This window comes from Aquarana catesbeiana, linkage group LG13 (assembly GCF_042186555.1).
Source record: "Aquarana catesbeiana isolate 2022-GZ linkage group LG13, ASM4218655v1, whole genome shotgun sequence".
In the NCBI taxonomy this organism is placed as follows: Eukaryota; Metazoa; Chordata; class Amphibia; order Anura; family Ranidae; genus Aquarana; species Aquarana catesbeiana.
In genome coordinates, this window is record NC_133336.1 from 196,616,567 (window position 1) to 196,635,820 (window position 19,254).

Here is a 19,254-nt window from a genome sequence, read left to right on the forward strand (position 1 = left end):
GCATAGAGTTTGTTTAAAAGAAGCAAAGGTGTATTGCCTTGTAATCTTTATTGGATGTCTGATACGAGAGTCGGAAATCAGTTTACCTAATGCAGGAAATTCCAGCCGACGTTTTAAAGCCCAATTGAACTTTCAGTTTAAGTCAGCAAAATACACTCCAGGTGCATTAAAACAACAGATGTTCAATGTCTTACCGTTTATTTTCAAAAAGCAACCACAGCCTGAGTAATAAAGCCTGTTCCCCCATCAGAAAGCCACAGAAAAGGATCCTTGCTCTGTGTGTGGAAGCAGTGGTCTTTCTGCAGAGGTCTGGCATGATCCCTGCTGAATCAGACCTATAGCTCTGCAATCAGCAAAGTGGAAGCAGTGGCCTGTCTGCAGAGGCTCGACGTTGCCTCCAATCAGAAAAGGGCATGCTCTCTGCTGACTGGAGAGCTCTAAGGGAGGGGGCATGTTGAACCTCTGCAAAGAGACCACTGCTTTCACACAGAGCAAGGACCCTTCTCTGCAGTAAAAAAGCCTGTCCCATGCCAGAACACCAAACAGAAGGATTTTGCTCCCTGTGTGGAAGCAGTGGTCTCCTTGCAGAGGTCTGACATGTCCCCTGCTGAGTCAGACCTTTAGCACTGCAATCAGCAAAGGTCATGCTCCCTACTGATTATCGATCTCTAGGAGTTGGGGAGGCATGTAGAACCTCTGAGAAGAGACCACTGCTTTCATACAAAGAGCAAGGGTCAGAACACCAAACAGAAGGACTCTTGTTCTCTGTGCGGTGGTCTCTCTGCAGAGGTAGACCTATAGCTCTGCAATCAGAAAAAGGTTGTGCTCCCTGCTGATTGAAGATCTCGAAGAGCTGGGGGGGGGGGGGGCACTGAACCTCTGCAAAGAGACCACTGCTTTCACACATAGAGCAAGGACCCTTCTCTGCAGTAAAAAAAAAAGCCTGTCCCATGCCAGAACACCAAACAGAAGGACCCTTGCTCTCTGTGTGGAAGCAGTGGTCGCTCTGCAAAGGTCCGACGTGTCCCCTGCTGAGTCAGACCTATAGCCCTGCAATCAGCAAAGGTTGTGCTCCCTGCTGATTGGAGATCTCTAGGAGTTGGGGTGGGGAAGAGGGGGACATGTAGAAGCTCTGCGAAGAGACCACTGCTTTCACACACAAAGTAAAGAACCTTCATAGGCTTTCCTAGTCTGAGACTGAGCCTGGATTTGCACTAGTGCATGCGCAACACCGCATGTGATTCACTCAGGAATCGCACCGCATTCCTGTGCGCATCGCATTTGATGCCTGTGCATGGCGATTTGAGCCATACATTTTGAACGGCTCAAATCGCATCTGTGCCAAAATGGTGCAGGACCCTTTTTTCTGCATCTGATTCACACCCATGCGATGTGATTCTGGCAATCACACTGTGTTTTGCAATCTGTTCCGTTAATCTAACATTGTCACCCGCAGCAGATCTCATCTACGCCGTGCGATTGCAATGTGGTGCGGGAAAAGCACAGTAATCACTGCGTTTCCTGCATTGCAGCAGTGTGAACCAGGGCTCAGACCATAAACATTTTTTGTGCTGATGAACCCAGCTTGTCTTTAAACTAAAAATTCTATCGGGCTTTAAAATGTCAACCCAACTTTCAGATGCAATAAATACAGGCAAAGTGCATGCAAAGCACGGTCATTCTGAAAGCAGTATTGAGGCCCTCTATAAAACTCCCACAATCCTCTGCGGTAAACCTACTCTAAAAATGATCTGCCATGATGCAAACCAAAATGACTGGGGGACCTTCATAAAACCCGGACAAGGTCAGGCCATTTATTTACCTTATGGAAGGTCAGGCCATTTATTTACCTTATGGAAGGTCAGGCCATTTATTTACCTTATGGGATATGGAAGGCACCAACAGTGGCGTGTTAAAAAATATTTTAGGAGAAATACCTGCACAAAAATATAAATACGCGTAAAAAAAAAAAAAAAAAAAGGAACATGTACTATATAAGGTAGATAAGTAGTTAGCAAGCTTTCCTTGCAGAACTGGGACCCTGGTTAGCTTTCCAGCAGGGACCTATCTGCATGGACTGTACCTTCACCCCCCCCCCCGTGTTTATGTCAGTTTCTTCCCACAACCCAAAAACGTAGCACTATATAATTATGAGAAATCACGCAAATATTGACAACGGCGCCCTGTCTTCAGCTTGCCTGGGTTTTAAAAATGTCTCCTGCTATTTTTGTAAAACAACAAATAAAGATTTGTGTACAGAGGCCGCCTGATGAGAGAAGACAGCTTTGAATGATATAAAGCCCAACTGAAGTTACAGAATTACTGTAGATGTTCCGTAAAATAGGCCTAGTACTAACAACCATTTCACCAGGCTGCCAAAACTCTAATATAACAGGCCTGGTCAGGCTCCCCCTCTCTTCCTCAGACATAACCCCCCCCCCCCCCATTCCTCCTTCAATAGGCACTAGAGTTTGACCAGGCTACTCATGCCATTCTGTAATCCAGCCAATCTCAACTAGAGCTCCTCCAGAGGATAATAGGAGTTCCTTGAGCTGTGGCTGATTTACCTCCCCATGTGATGGTGCCTGCATAGTTCCCGGGCCAGCACTACTTGCCAGAGCCAATTTTTTTTTAAGCTGTTTGTAAGGCTGGAATTTCGGCCATTCTTCCCATTGGACACCAACGCAAGGGGCATCTTTTCCATCGATCCCCAATTAATTTCTAGACCAGTCATTCTTAACTAGGGTTCCTCAAGTGGTGGCTAGGGGTTCCTTGAGCTGTGACCTCCCATCTGATGGTGCCTGCATAATTCCAGGTCCAATGCCACTTGGTAGAGTCAGCAGAACAAAATTAGGATGTCTGTAAGGGTGGCCTTTTGACCATTTTTCCCACCGACCGCCAGCACAAAAAGGATTTTTTCCATTAATCCCCAATTAATTTTTAGTGCTTGGTAGATGCTAGACCAGCCATTCTCAACTAGGGTTCCCTGAACCCCTAGGGATCCTCAAGGGGTGGCTAGGGGTTCCTTGAGCTGTGACTTCCCATCTGATGGTGCCTTTATAGTTGCATGGTCAATGCCACTTTGAGGGCCAACAGAAGATCCATTTTTTTTTTAGGCTGCCTGTAAAGGTGGCATTTTGACTATTATTCCCATTGGCCGCCAACACAAGTTGCATTTTTTTCCACTGATCCCTAATTTTTAGTGCTCAGTAGATGCTAGACTAGCCATTCTCAAACAGGTTTCCTTGGAACCCTAGGGATTCTCAGGGGGTCGCTAGGGGTTCCTTGAGCTGTGACCTTCCATCTGATGGTGCCTGCATATTTCCAGGTCCAATGCCACTTGGCAGAGCCAGTGGAACAACTGCAAGGGTATCATTCTGGCCATCCTGTAAGAGGGGGCATTTTTAATTTAACAGGCCCGGCCAGCCACACCCCCTCTTTCCCAGACATGCCAACTTTCTTCCTCAATAGGCAACACAGTTTGACCAGGCTGCCCAAACTCTAATGTAACAGGTCCCGTCTGCCATGCCCCCTCTCTTCAGAAATGAATAAACGAGTATGACTAGGTTGTCCAAGGCACTCAGCAATCAAGCCTTTTTCATTCTTATTTTTTTTTACCTCGGAGCAACCCATGAAATAATTTTTAGGTAACACCTGCTAAAGCAATTTATTGGTGGATCAGTGGAAAAAAATTCCCTTTTATAGCAAAAAATATCAATGGTGTACTACAGCCGGCTCTGCCAAGTGTTGGCCCCAGAACAATGCAGGCACTATTAAAACGGAAGGTGAATCAGCCCGCAGCTCAAGGAACCCCTAGAAACCTCAAGAGGAATCCTGAAGGAGAATGGCTGCTGTAATCCAATAGACCTGGTCAGACATGTCCCCCTCTCTTCATTAGCATTACAAGTCTATTCTCAGGTCTCCTAGAATAAAGCACCAAGAAGAATAATGGGTTGCCCAGGTAGGAAGGGGATTGAGGAAAGACCACCATGGCTCTGGGTATGCTTCAGAGAACATCTTAGAACATCGGAGGAATGTTTAGACCAACAGTTTTCTTTGCATAATACAGTTAAGCGCTCACCTCTATAATATCTGCATTAGTCCGGCTCTCGTGAGGCTCGTTGTACTCTGTGTATTTCAGCAGCACTTTGTCCATGTCGGTGCTGGCATACTGAAACAGTTTGTTTGTGTGGTTGAAGATAATGAGGGCGATCTCGCAGTCGCACAGGACGCTGAGCTCGTAGGCCTTTTTCATCAGGCCAAACTTGCGCTTGGTGAACGTCACCTGCGGGGAGAGAGAGAGAATAAAGAGGCGTCAAATGGCCGTCAAAAGTCACGCCAACTTGTTGGAAACATTTTTCACAGAGCAAAAGGGGAAGCGGAGGGGTTAAATCACACGCTTGTGCAGCTGCCACGACGCTTGTGCACCCTTGTGAATCCCCCTTCATTCGAGTTGCGAAAGAGATGTGTTATTGTGTTCAGCTGTGCTACAGATAAAAAGAGCACCTGTTGTGCTATCCAAGCCACCTGTTCTACAAGTGTGGCCAATAAACAAAGCCTGACCATTTGCTTGTGTGGTGGAAATGAAGATTCCATTACAGACTATGCATTGTGCACTTATCAATTTTTGTCTTTTTTTTTTAACTCCATGTACAGTAAAAATCAGTTTTGAAAATAGGTGCATGTGACATAGTGGTGATGGGGTGTGGTGTAAGGGTTACAGGGCGTCAAGACTGGGTGAAAAACCTGGGTGAGAGGGGGTGCCATGTATGAGATTACATGGTGATATTGGGGTGAGGGTGCTGGATGACAGTGGTGAAATGTAAGGTTTACCAGCACACCCGTCACCCAGCACACCCATGTCATTCCTTAACCCTTACACCTCACCTCCCCTTACCAAGCTCCCTCAACCCAAAATATCACCATGACACCCCTTATTTATCAGTTCCCTTATTATGCACCCCCATGTCACCATGTAATTCTACACCTTACCTGGTCACTCAGCACCCCATATCACCATTATATTACACCCCATCACACCCATGTCATTCTGTAACCCTTACCCAGCTTCCTCAACCAAGCATGTCAATGTGATACTACACCCCCTGTTATTCAGTTCCCTTAGTATGCACCCCCATGTCCCCATGCAACTCTACACCTTACCCTGTCACTCAGCACCCCTATATCCCTGTTAGAATACACCCCATCACCCAGCTTCCTCACCCTGCAACCCCATGTCACTCCAAAACCCTTATACCAAACCCCACCTCCCAACACCCCATTATTACTCTTCAAACCTTACACCCCCCCCCCCCCGTCATCCAGTTTCCTCACCATGAGCCCCCATGTCACCCTGTACCCTTAAACCTCACCCCCTCTTACCCAGTCCTTCACCCTGCATCACCATGTCATCTTGACACTGCACCCCCTATGGCTCAGCTCCTTTAATACACACCACCCATGTTACCTGGTAACACTTTACACCACACCCCAGCACCCCCATATCAACCTGAAACCCTTACAATAAACTCCATCAGCCAGATTCCTCCACCTGCAACCCCATGTCACCCTTTACACCCCATCCCATCATGGGATGGGGTGTAATGGGTAAAGGGTGCAGAGTGAGGGGCTGGGTCACCCTGCAACCCTTACACTACACACCCCATCACCGAGCTTCCTCACCCTGCACCCTCATTTCACCATGTAACCCTTACACCAGCTGTCTCAAACTGGCAGCCCTTCAGCTGTGGCAAAACTACAAGTCCCATCATGCCTCTGACTGTGGGAGTCATGCTTGTAATTGTCAGCCTTGCAATGCATCATGGGATATGTATTTTCGTAACAGCTGGAGGGCCGCCAGCTTGAGACCCCTGCCTTACACCATACTCCATATCCCTGTTTCCCTTACACCACACACCCTGACACCCAGCTTCCTCACCAGATACCCCCATGGCGTTCCATAACCCTTATGCTGTACCTCACTAATCTTTCTTTTTTTTTTTTTTAAGCTTGTACCAGCTTTTGAATCATCTAAATGGAAAGTTCCCATTTATTTTTGCTGACATGAATGGGTGTGTCTTCTTTTAAGCAAGCTCCATTTGGTTGTCTGACTGTAATACAAGCTTGTAAATATAAACCACTTTTACTATTACTACTGATAATAATTTTAATAATAACTCCCAAACCGGTTTATCAGCACCAATTTTTTTTATTATTATACAAGATACAGTATACTACATTAAAAATGTTACCTTTAGGCAGATACTGTGCACAAAAAAAATAATAAAAACAATATGGTTATAAAATGCAATAAAACCATAAGATCAGTTAAGAAGTAAAACTAGTTTTTTTTTTTTCCTTTGCATTAAAATTATTAGGACATATTCATTATACAGCGCAGCCTGTATTTAAAGTACCTCTACCATGGTGATCCTACCATGAAAGTCCTTGTTCAGACATTTCCTTTTATAGGGTGACAATGTTCTGTTCCCGTCTCGCAACTGTGCTTCTAAAGCAGTCACTAAGGGCTTCTGATGAGGACTACAAGTGGCAATTTCAACATAAATGAAGCAAGCCTGGCCCACTGTTGTCACCATGACATGCAACCATGGCTGGAGTGCATGCAGGAAGTTCCTGCAAAGAGGCTGCATGACATCAACAGCACCGAGATGTAACAATGTATAAAAAAAGGGTGAATATCTAGTTTGAAATACAAATGTGATCATTTATGATACACAGTGCTTTAGCAAACTGTCATTCATTTAGGGTTTCTACTTTAATGTTGGAAGCAGCACCAGGAACTCCGGTAAAGAGATCCCTTCTACCAAAATCCCCTCTACCCTTCCACCGAGATCCATTCTATCCTTCTACCAAAATTCCTTTAACCAAGATTCCTTCTACCCTTTTACCGAAATCCCTTCTACCGAGATCCCCTCCATCAAGATCCCTTCTATCCTTCTTCCAAAATCCCTTCCACCGAGATTCCTTCTACCGAGATCCCTTCTACCCTTCTTCCAAAATCCCTTCTACTCTTCTAACAAGATCCCTTCTTTCAATATCTCTTCTACCAAGATACCTTCTACCCAGATTTCTTCCACCCTTCTACCGAGATCCCTTTTACCCTTCTACCAAAATCCCTTTTAAGCTTCTATCAAGATCCCTTCTATCGAGATCCTTTCTACCGAGATCCTTTCTACCCTTCAACCAAAATCCCTTATACAGAGATCCCTTCTATTGAGATTCCTTCTACCAAAATTCCTTCTACCCTTCCACCAATACCCCTTCTACTATAATCCCCTCTACCCTGCTACCGAAATCCCGTCTGTCCTACTAAAATCTCTTCTACCAATATCCCTTCTATAAAAACCCTGAGATATGAAAGCCAAAAGGATAGCTGCCTTACCACCATCCACCCACAAGTGAGATAACCATTCTGGGAGGCCTTAGCTTTTAAAGAGCACCTGTCACCGTTATACTCTCCCGAGAAGCATTCATGCACAGACCCTACAGTCAAGTTCTAAATTAATTTTATTGTTGTTTTAGCCTCTTGGTGGGTAGCTGAAATTCATCAAATGCCCTTATACATTTCTCTCTGCTCATCAATCTGATTCAAGGTGTAATAAGCCATTAAATATTCATTTTCCTACCTGAATTCCCTATGTCCCCCCAGCCTAACAACCCAGGCTCTCTCACAGCAGCTGTGTTTTCTGTATAGGCTGCATTACACCAATACACACAGGACTGAAATCCCGACTATAATGGAGGAGAGAGAAGGATAATTACTTCACATTGCAAATTATGTATTCATAGAGAAACTGGAATTAAAGAGAAATTTAACAAAAAAAAGTTTCTAGATGCATCATACATTTCAGTAAAACATACGTGGCCGCTTGCTTTAAAATGACCGCAAACTGGTATTATCTGAACTCTTCAATCTATTTCTACAATTTTCTTTGATTCTGCTCCTGTGTGGGAAGAGCTTAAAGAGAACCTGTAGGCAGAGAAAACTTTGAAATAACTTTTGGGTCTTGGGGGAACCCCTGGAAAAAAACTATTTATTGGTAGTCAATGGCAAAATGCACCTTACAATGCTGACCAGTGGGAACAATTACTGGTGTCATGCAGTGGTGTTGGACCTAGAACTACTCAGGCACCATCAGATGGAAGCCAGAACTCGAGGAACCCCTGAAAATCTTTTTAAATCATTCTCTGGTCTTGGGTAACTATTAAAACTATTTATTTGTAGTGAATGGAAAAAAAGCCCCTTACAATGGTGCCCACTGGGAAGAATGACCCTGTACCATGGTGGTTAGAATGCCCCCCCTGTACAGATAGCTAAAACAAGTACTGGTGTCATGCAGTGGCGATGGGCCTAGAACTACACTGGCACCATCAGATGGGGACCAGAGCTCAAGGAACCCCTAGCAACCTTTGGAGGAAAAGTTTAAATCATTTTTGGGTCTTGGAGAACCCATGGAAAAAAAACAATTTATTGGTAGTTAATGAAAAAAAGCCCCTTACAATGGTGACCAGTGGTAAGAATGACCCTGAAACATGGTGGCCAGAATGCCTGCCCCACCCCGTACAGACAGCTAAAACTATTTCTGGTGGCATTGGATCCAGAACTACCCAAGTACCATCAGATGGGGACCAGAGCTCAAGCTCCCATCAACCTTTGGAGGAACCCTGCTTGGGAATGGCTGCTCTATTACAATACCCAAAACATGTTGGTTCGATCTGATACACCTAACTAACAAATGTCTCAAAAAGACTTTTTATGCGATCATTTGTACTTGGTGTCAATACATATCTTCCCAATGTACAAAATGCTACTATGGCATCTATTACCAATCCAACCAATTAGAAATATTTATGGGGACAAAACCAGAGCTAGTACTTGGATTACGATGGCTTTAAAAATACTTTCCCCCAGCCAATAGGACGTAAACTGGAGGTCAACGATTTTTACAGTAAAATGGGTATAATGGGAGGGGCCAAATAAATTTTAATATTTTGAATTTGCCACCTTTACTGAATTAAAGTGAAGATCAAGTTTCCAAGCACAATAAAAACAATCTCGCCTTCCTCACAGCAACCTCCATGTTGTCTGTGACATCACAGCAGGCCCATTTGACGATTTTAGTTTTTCACTGTTCGAAGTCCCCCCACCACCTCCTTCACATCTCCATATAACCCCGGCTGCGAGGTTTTCCCATGTCAGTCAGTGTCTGAATCCATCACCTGTCAGATATATGGTATCAAGGGGGCTGCTCAGGGCCTTGGCAGCGTCTGGACATAATCTCAAGTCAGGAGCCTGTCTGACGCGGCCTCTAGAGCCAGTCTTCTCAAGCGGAGCCTCGTCTGGAGTCCCACACACTCACAGAATAATAAAGACAAAATGTATTCAGCTCTCTGATAAAGATAAAACAATCCGTAAGGGAAAAACATCAGCCGTGTTATACACATGAAGGGATTTAAAAAAAAAAAAAAAAAATGTGGTCAGATGGGGTACAAGATAAAAGAGGTCTGTGCTGGGTACATGATCTGAGCAATATTTCTATCATTATATTTGGGGATAGTTTGTTGCTGATTGTTAAAACTCAGTAAAAAAAAAAAAAAAAAAGCAATGCAACTCATATCAACCAATCAGAATTCTCCTTTGGGTCTTCCGAATTTAGTAAAGTGAGATCTGACTGGTTGCTTGTGTTACTGCGCTTTGTACCATCACTTGGAACAGGTCGTTTTTCTTCCCTAGAGATTAGGTGCAGGTTCTCCCCCTTCCAAGTCACCCCCTTGTCTCCACCACCTCCCCACTTTGGAGAACCGTCCCTTTGTTCCATCCCATACCCACACCTCTGATACTGTCCCTTTTTAAAGAATACAGAATCAAGTATCATTTGGTTGTGCAAGGTAATTTGTATGGAATTTGTTATTAAAGCAGACCTTCACCCTCCCTCTGCACTTTCCTCCTCTCAATCTTGCTCCCCCCTCCACAGAGCTGATATCGGGTTCTTTTTTCTTTTTTTCCTTTACTCACATTTTTTTCCCCATTTTTTGACACGCCCCCCCGCTTTCCTGGAATTAGCAGAGGCGAATGACGCAGTAGCCCCGGTGCCTCCTGGGATGCATGACGGCAAAGAGGAGGGGGCAGGCCGAGCGGTGTCTGCACCCGGAAGAGCCGGCAGCTGATCCAACAACATGGCGGGCCGGACTCGTGCAGCTGCTGCAGAGAGGAGGATCCCAGCGGCTCAACGCTGGACCTGCTGGCTAGGTGACTATGCTTATTGTGCTGAAGAATGTCAAAGGTAAGCAGCGAAAAAAATGAGGGGGGGGTGGTAAATGGCTGTAGCTCCTCTTTAATAACAAGAAAAGCAGTAAAATATATCCCCTGCAGCCAGCAAAAATTAGACCCCACCCCCAGCAACAATAGACCCCCGACAACAAAATGCCCCTAAGCAACAATAGACTAACAAAAAAAATACCCTCAAGCAACAATAGACCAACAACAAAATACCCCCAAGCAACAATAGACCCCCGACAACAAAATACCCCCAAGCAACAATAGACCCCCGACAACAAAATACCCCCAAGCAACAATAGACCCCCGACAACAAAATACCCCCAAGCAACAATAGACCCCCGACAACAAAATACCCCCAAGCAACAATAGACCCCCGACAACAAAATACCCCCAAGCAACAATAGACCCCCGACAACAAAATACCCCCAAGCAACAATAGACCCCCGACAACAAAATACCCCCAAGCAACAATAGACCAACAACAAAATACCCCCAAGCAACAATAGACCAACAACAAAATACCCCCAAGCAACAATAGACCAACAACAAAATACCCCCAAGCAACAATAGATCCACCCCAGCATCAATAGACCTTCCAGCAGCCAGTAACAATAGATCCCTTTCAAAAGTAGATCCCTCCTACCATTATAAGACCCCCCAGCAGCAAAAGCTCCTCCATTTCCAGCAACAATAGATCACCACCCAGCAACAGTAGATCCCCCAGCATCAATAGACCTTCCAGCACACCCCAGCACCCCTGGTCATTAAATACATCCAGCACTGGAGGAGCCGGAACTGTGTGCCCGCTCAAAAAATAACTCTGCTCCTAGTATATGGAATACCACACTCCTGGCTTACCAAGTCTGCAAAATGCTACCTTTCTAGTGTATGGCACTTTTTTTTGTGTTTTTTTTTTTTTTAATGTTTTTTGTATAAGGAATGCCGCCTTCGTAGTTAACAGAATAATACAGTCCTAGTGTATAGAATACTACAATTTTCTACGCTCCAGCTCCTGGAGGTGACATTAGAGCCACGTGCAGTTTCTGTTCATTTTCATGTAACCTAGTCTGTATTCTCTTGTGGCATCCATGCTACACATCTTCCTGCCAGCTGCCCTTAAGCCATCACCCTCTCATCACCTTGTTTCCAGGAATGCTGGTCAGAGGCCTCTTAGGTCTCGCATCCCACCGCCAGAGGCCGGAGTACAGGCTCAAAATGCCTTTTGTAAGACCTAACCTACCACAGACACATAGCTCAGCCTTTCTCAACCATTTTAACACAGAGAGACCCTTAAAATAACTTTCTGGTCTCAGGGAACCCCAGCTAAAAATGCCTATATTTACAACTCATGATACATTAGTGTGATGCTCTGTAGGAAGAATGCTCCTTACACATTGGGAAGAATTACCCCCTTACAGATAGCTAAAAATATTAATGGTGTCAGTGAGAACTTATCTGAGAGGCACAAATTGCTCAAGGAACCCCTGGCAACCTCTGGAAGAACCCTAGATCAAGGAACCCCCAGCAACCTCTGGAAGAACCCTAGATCAAAGAACCCCTAGCAACCTCTGGAGGAACCCTAGTTGAGAAACCCCGATTTAGATTGTTATTCCAAATTAGGCCTTTTTATTGTATTCTGTTGTACGGCTCTGCTGAATTTCGCAGAGCACAGATGATTTCTAGTGACTCTTAATGTTTTCACACAAAAGACTGTAGAGATAGAAGATCTGACAATGGGGAGGTGTGCAAGAATATGTGCCAGAGACCAGAGGGGGCTGGAAGAGATAACACAACACAGCAGGGAACAGATTGAGATGTAGTGTTGTGACAGGTCACTATGGGCAATAAGACCAGTTTAGACCTTCAAACATGTTCCGAAATAAAAGCTTTCATAGCCAGGCTATATAGATGCCTGCCTTCACACAGATATCAGCCCCATCTATGGTCAACCTAAAAAAAAATATTTTAGCTTCAGTAAAAAAACATATGGGTCTATAGGCATCAGTAAATTCCATACCCATTACTCGATTTCCAGACCATCCTTGGTCGTAAAGGACTCGCTGGTGTACTCTTGTTACTTCTGCAGTAGATTGAAGTGGTGGATTCACTACAACATTCCTCCTTTTCAATGAGAGGCAGAACATATCTCATCAATAGAGTCCCCAAGAGACAGAAAGAACTGTTAGAAGGTTGACCTCTCAAGCTTCTACTCTCCACCAAGTTTAACTCTCCTGCATTTGCTCTCCATCCCTACACAATATTCCGTTCCCAGACCATACTTGGTCACAAAGTATTCACTGCTGTACTCTGGGGACTTGCCAAATGGATTGAAAAAACTTATCCTACATAAGTTGTACCCGTCTATCTACAGCCCTTTCTTTTCTACATCTGTTCAAAGTCCAGAATTTATAAGCTTGTCTGAGCGTTCCAAAAAAAAAAAAAAAAAAAAAAAAAAAAGGGGGGGGGGGGGTGGAAAGCGGAAGTTACACTCTGCAGAGCCCAGTGAGGAGAGCTGATTTGGAGGGAAGGGACAACCCCCCCTTCACACAGCACAGTTGGTCAATCAGCTGGAGGTCCCTCCTCTGTCATCATTTTGTTCTTGGTGTCAGGAAAACTTGTCAGAAGTGATTCATGCTGATAGCAAAGGCACGAAGCAGCAGACAGAAATGACACTTGGTGCTCTTAATTGAGATAAGTACAAACTATAGAGGGATAGGCTTTGTTCATATTTCATGTCTGAGGTTTTACAACCACTTTAAATAACATCCAATCATTTCTAAGATTGGATGGAAAGTGTAAAAAAATTTGATGGCAGCTTCCCAAATGGGATGGAAGTCTCGTACAATACGCACACACATACAATGCTGAAATAAAAAAAAATTTTATTAGAATTTTATGAATAAAGCACAGCTGGCAAAAATTAGACCGCATTGTCATCGAGAGCGGTATAGTGTTGTTATGGCAATATCCCAAAAAATTCTGAGCTGCCTATAATTAGATATTTGCAAATTTGAACCAAAAGGCAACTGATTTTTCTTCATCACAGAATGAAATTGTGATTTTTTTTTTTTTCTTTTTTTTCTTTTTAAGGAAATGTCCGTGGTGAGCATGGAAAGTGTCACTATCGTAGCCAGAGAGGGCTTCCTCTTCAGCCACTGATCAGAGCGTTTCCTCTTCCTTCCTGCCAACCACCCCCACCCCCCCTCCTCCACAGCAGGCAGGGTGGCACACGGACACTCCGCTCCTGCCCCTTAGCCCTCCTTGCGTCGCCCCGTCAACAAGATAAGGGCGGCTCTTTAATTCAGCGTGTCTACAGATCCACTTTGTGTGATAACAGTATCCAGGCCAGGCCCTGAGCTAATTAATGTCTCTCTCTGCCATGCAATCTCACTCGCTCCTCCTGGGAAGAAGGAAGGGGGGGTGGAGACCTGGAAAAAAGCCTCTGTCATGCTGAGCCGCTTATTAGGAGGGATTACTGAATTATATTAACGCTTCATTGTAATAGGCCCTTGTATGCTTGTTGAGGCTTTAAAATTCTCCTGTGGCGCGAATTCTCAGTGCAAAGGTGTGGAAGGCCAGGGGCTTTAAAAACAAGATGTAGGCCAAAGGAGGCATGCCGCAAAAGGTCTCTGGGTAATAAATCGGAACAGTGTGGCTTTTGGGTGAACAACTAAGAATTGCTATCAAACAGAAACCTTGATTACTCTAAAATCAGGGATCTCTAAACTTTGTAAACATAGGGCCAGTTTACTGTCCTTCAGACTTTAGGGGGGCCGTACTGTGGTGATTGGGAGTAGAAATGGTCTTGGTGTCAGTATGAGTGAACGATGCTTGTTATTAGGGGGAGGGAGGAATACCACCCAGCCATTGGTGTCAGTGGAAGAAATACAGCCCCATCATTGGTGTCAGCAGGAAAAAAAGTGCCCCATTATTGGTATCAGTAGGAGGAACAGTGCTTCATCAGTGGTGTCAGTAGAAGAAAAAGTGCCCCATCATTGGTGTCAGTAGGAGGAAAAGTTCCCCATCATTGGTATGAGTAGGAGGTAACATGCCCCATCATTGGTGCCAGTAGAAGGAAAAGTGTCCAATCATTGGTATCAGTGGGAGAAATAGTGCCCCATTATTGGTATCAGGGGAAGGAATAGTGCCCCGTCATTGGGAGGAAAAGTGCTCCATTCATTGGTATCAGTGGGAATAAAAGTGCCCCATCATTGATACCAGTAGAAGGAAAAGTGTCCAATCATTGGTATCAGTGGAAGAAAAGTGTCCCATCATTGGTGCCAGTTTAAGGAATAGTGCCCCATCAAAGGTGTCAATGGGAGAAAAAGTGCCCTGTTGTTAATGTCAGTAGCAGGAATTAGGCTCCATTGTTGGTGTCAGTGGGAGTAAAAGTGTCTTGTATCAGTGCGGAGAAAAGTGCCCCAAAGGTCAAATAAAAGCGGGCAAAGGGCCGAATCCGTCCCCCGGGACACAGTTTAGAGACCACTGTTCTAAAATGTAGGCACAACATATGTGGACACCGCCCCCAGTGAGTTTCAAATGAAGCATACAAGGACATTTTAGACAATCGTGAGCTTCCAACCTTGTGGTAACAGTTTGGTGAAGGTCCTTTTCTGTTCCACCACGACTGTGCTCCTGTGTACAAAGTCAGCTCCATAAAGACATACTGCAGATTGAATAATTTAGTGTGGAAGAACTCAAGTGGCCTACACAGAGCCCTGACGTCAACAACCCTGTTGAAAACCTTTGGGACGAATTGGAATGTTGTTGGTGAGCCTGGACTTCTAATCCAACATCAGTACCTGACCTCATCAATAGTGGCCATATCATAAGGACATGGGTTGATGAGTTTGGTATGGAGGAACTCAAGTGTCCTTCACAGAGCCCCCACCTCAACCCTAGGATGAACCGGAACACCAGTTGTGAGCCAGGTCTTCTCATGCAACATCAGTACCTGACCTCATAAATGGAGGCCATATCAAAGACATAGTTTGATGAGTTTGGTGTGGAGGAACTTGAGTGTCCTTCAGAGTCCTGACCTCAACCCTACTGAACACCTTTAGGATGAACTAGAACACCAGTTGTGAGCCAGGTCTTCTCATTCAACATCAGTACCCGACTGTGCAAATGCTCTTTTGCCTTAATGGACACAAACATCAACATTTTGTGGAAAGACTATATAGGGGGGGGGGGGGGGTAGAGAATGTTATAGCTGCAAGGGGGGCAACCCCATATTAATGGTCATGGTTTTAGAATAGGATGTCCAAAAAGCTCATATAGGTGTGATGGTCAAGGAACATTTGGCTACAGTACATAATATAAGTTCATAAGCTTGGTATTGACAAATAATTAGTTATACAATTACAATATTTTTATTCCTGGCTGTCAAGTATCCCCTCTTTCTGCAGGGGGGGGGTACATTTTCCATAATATAAAATATATCAAGCAGGGATGATGGGAACCCCTCACAGTGAACACAGCAGGTGGGTAGAACCTGAAACTTGGTGCAGGAATGGTGAAAGCCCCTCATAACTGGCACAGCAGCTGTACAGACTAGAGAACTCAGAGCAGGAATGGAGGGAGCATCTCATGATGAACACAGCCGGTGGGTGGACCTTAAAATTCGGTGCAGGTATAGTGGGAGCCCCCCATAATGGGCACAGCGGGTGTACAGACCCAGGAACTCATAGCAGGGATAGTGGGAACTTCTCATAATGAGCAGAGCTGGTGTGCAGACCTGGATACTCAGTGCAGGGATGGTGGGAACCCCTCATAATAGGCAAAACAAGTGTGCAGACCAGGAAACCCACAGAGATCTCACCAAATAGAGTCCTCAAGAGATACTGGGTTACCTTTCTGGCATCTACCAAACACTAAAATGTTGGTTTTCCATGGTGTGTCCTTTAACCCAGAGATAGATGTTTTTTTAATCGGAAACCAGTGATATTTTGCGCTGATTCAAATATCTCAAAACGTCACTGGGTCAGGAGGTACAAAGTGCCCTGTGCCTCACTGGGTTTACAGAGAATTAACAGGCGGTAGCTGTAACCAGGTTTAACCCTATCCCTGGCTGCCAGTACATAGGAATGCAGAGGCTTGGCACCACGCCGTGTCATTAACGAGCCGGTCATGCACGCTGACATCACGCAATATAGAAAGGAACAGCTGCTTGCTGCCTCATTTCACCATCAGTGCCATGATCACAGAGCTGGAAAACGCGATCGCCAATCAAGGCCCCTGTTGAGATCCGAGAGGCAGCGTATTCCTGTCGCAGGCTGCACACGGCAGCAGAGGATTGTGGGAGAGGACTGTAGCTCAGGGGCTCCTTCGATGATCAAGGCCAGCCTCGTAAAACAAAAGCCTTGTTTTGGCACAAACCGCCTCGGCTGTTTCGTATTTCAGCGCTGTGCAGAAACTAAAATTCTGCAGCCACTTCTATTCTCTTTTAAGAGGGGGGAAAAAAAAAACATGTAAACAATTTCGGCAGGCCTTCCAAAAACAATCAGTTAGTGACCTTACAGAAAGAAGAGACGCTACAGGATTCATTTTCTGATAATTGGCCAATAAACAGGAAGGGGTTGGTTCTAAAGCTGAACTCCAGGCACAAAAACTTTCATTTGCACTGATTCCTCAATAGCCACAGAGGGTATAAATCCACTTTGTGTACAACAAATGCATTTTCAAAGCCAGATATCACAAAAAAAATTAAAAAAAAAGTAGAAGTGACATCGTGACTGTGCTGTACAGAGCCTGTGCAAAAATCAGAGCCGTGGGAGGGCCTAGCAGGCTTCACCCACAACATGTTCCCTGTAGAAAACTACAGGAGGGGGCGGAGACAAGACCAGCCACCCTGCACAAGGAGAGGGAGCAGCAGTGACTGGTCTTTATTACAGGAAGAAAGTTTCATACCATATTACTGCACGCTTCTGGGAAAAAAAAAAAAATACACAAAGCAAATCGAGATTCAAGAAGAATACACATGGCAAATGTATTTAGAGAATATATGCTGATCCTGGAGTTCAGCTTTAATTTATTGCTGGCACATAGCATACCACCACTGAGAGCTACATACCATCCAATATTCCAATATTGACCACTGATCCACAAGGCAGCTGGGCAAGGGATTGACATGCAAGCAGCGATAAGGGGACGTGCAAACATTAATGCTGGTTTTGAAAGGGTTAAATCCCACTGGGGAGATTCGCCCTCCCTATTTGTCTTTGTGGTCACAGTCTCCATAAAAAGAAAGTGATGGGAATTTCAAAGTTTAAAGTAGTCATCTGAACAGCGTAAATCTTCCAATGGGGACATACGCTTTGGTAGGAACTGTCCAAAAGGGAATTTACCTTCACTTAAGGGGATTTCTGATCACAGAGAAAGTTCAGCAAGGGGACGCAGAATTTTTCTTTAAATGCCCCATTAACCCACTGCATCTTGGGTAAACTGGCTCTCAGCAAAGCCAGTAGTTGGCATGGATACCTATTGGTGACCACAAGAGCCTTATTTTAAAGCTGAACTCCAGCCTTTCCTTCAGGCTTGCACAGTTGTACAATCTCCTCTCCTGTACTGAAATCTCTTACTTTTGCCTTTACTGCACACTGTGAGCTTCTCACAATATGTACTGGAAGTTGCAGGACGTTTCCTGGACTGTATGTCCAATTCTTCAGGAGATAAATGGAGGTAAAAGGGCCCTTTCACACGGGCAACTTCCTTTCCGATCAGCAGGGGATCTGTTTGCAGAACCCTGCTGATCGGAGCAGAACTGGGTGGATGACAGGTCCGTGTCTGCTCAGTTTCTGTAGAGCAGACAAGGACAGACCCAGCTCCACTCTATGGGCCACCAGGTGTAAACTGACTCCTGTCTGTTTACACCCAGATGCCCCCGATCTGATCAGCCCAAGCGGGCAGCCTGATCATACCTGGAGGTAGGCAGGTGCCAACGCACACAAACACCCACCGTTCCATAGGAATGCATGGATCTTCTGATCAGGACCGCCTGAAAAACTGACAGGCGGACCTGATCGGATTGCCCTTGTGAAAGGGCCCTTAGTCTAAAATAATACAAGAATAAGATCAAAAAATAATTTTAAATGATGTTCAGACATCTTCGTCACATCCCTCTCCAAAGAACAATCCAGTTCCCACCTCGGGGATGTGACTAAGATCCTAACTGATACAAATAATATCAATGCAATAAGTGTTTCTAAGTTAAGAGCAAGTATACATTACCTACATGATGTATGGAAAAAATGTATAATTGTATTGTAACTATATTGTTATATGATTTTAGACCAGCTATTCTCAACCAGGGTTCCCCAGTGGTAGCCAGAGGTTCCTTGAGCCATGGTGGTCCTTACCTAATCTCTGTCCCACTATACCAGAGTTTTTCAACCAGAGTTCCTCCAGAGGTTGCTAGGGGTTCCTTGAGCAATATGAACTTTCTGCTTCTCAGACAAGTTCCCACTAACACCATTAATCTTTTTAGCTATCTGTAAGGGAGTAATTCTTCCCAATGACCACAAGTGTAAGAAACATTCTTCCCACTGACCATTACACTAATGTATCATGAACTGAACATATAGTAATTTTTAGCAGGGGTTCCCTGAGACCAGAAAGCTATTTTCAAGAGTTTCTCTGTGTTGAAAAGGCTGCTTTCTATACCCACTTGGGCAACACATTATTGTTCATGGCCCTTCATTCTAGTAGGCCCAAGAATAGATTTGTAATGATAATGAAGTGAGAGGGGCATGCCTGACCAGATCAAATTACCGCAGCCATTCTCATCCAGGGTTCCATGGAACCCTAAGATTGCTAGGGGTTCCTTGAGCTGTGGCTGACTGACCTCTCCATTTATGGTGATGGCATAGTTCCAGGTCAACCACCACTTCGCAGAGTCAGCTGCACACCAATGATCTTTTTATCTGTTTGCAAAGGGGACATTGTGATCACCACTG

The 19,254-nt window shown here is 44.8% G+C and overlaps 1 protein-coding gene across 8 annotated transcripts in view; it reads right to left on the minus strand.

Moving 5' to 3' along the window:
- MEF2D (myocyte enhancer factor 2D) overlaps positions 1–19,254 on the minus strand; it is a 266,321-nt gene that overhangs the window by 67,637 nt on the left and 179,430 nt on the right. For all 8 annotated transcript variants that reach the window (XM_073610216.1, XM_073610214.1, XM_073610211.1 and 5 more), the window contains one exon: positions 4,082–4,285. In XM_073610216.1, the coding sequence (XP_073466317.1) occupies positions 4,082–4,285 (204 nt within the window). The remainder of the gene's footprint in view (positions 1–4,081; positions 4,286–19,254) is intronic.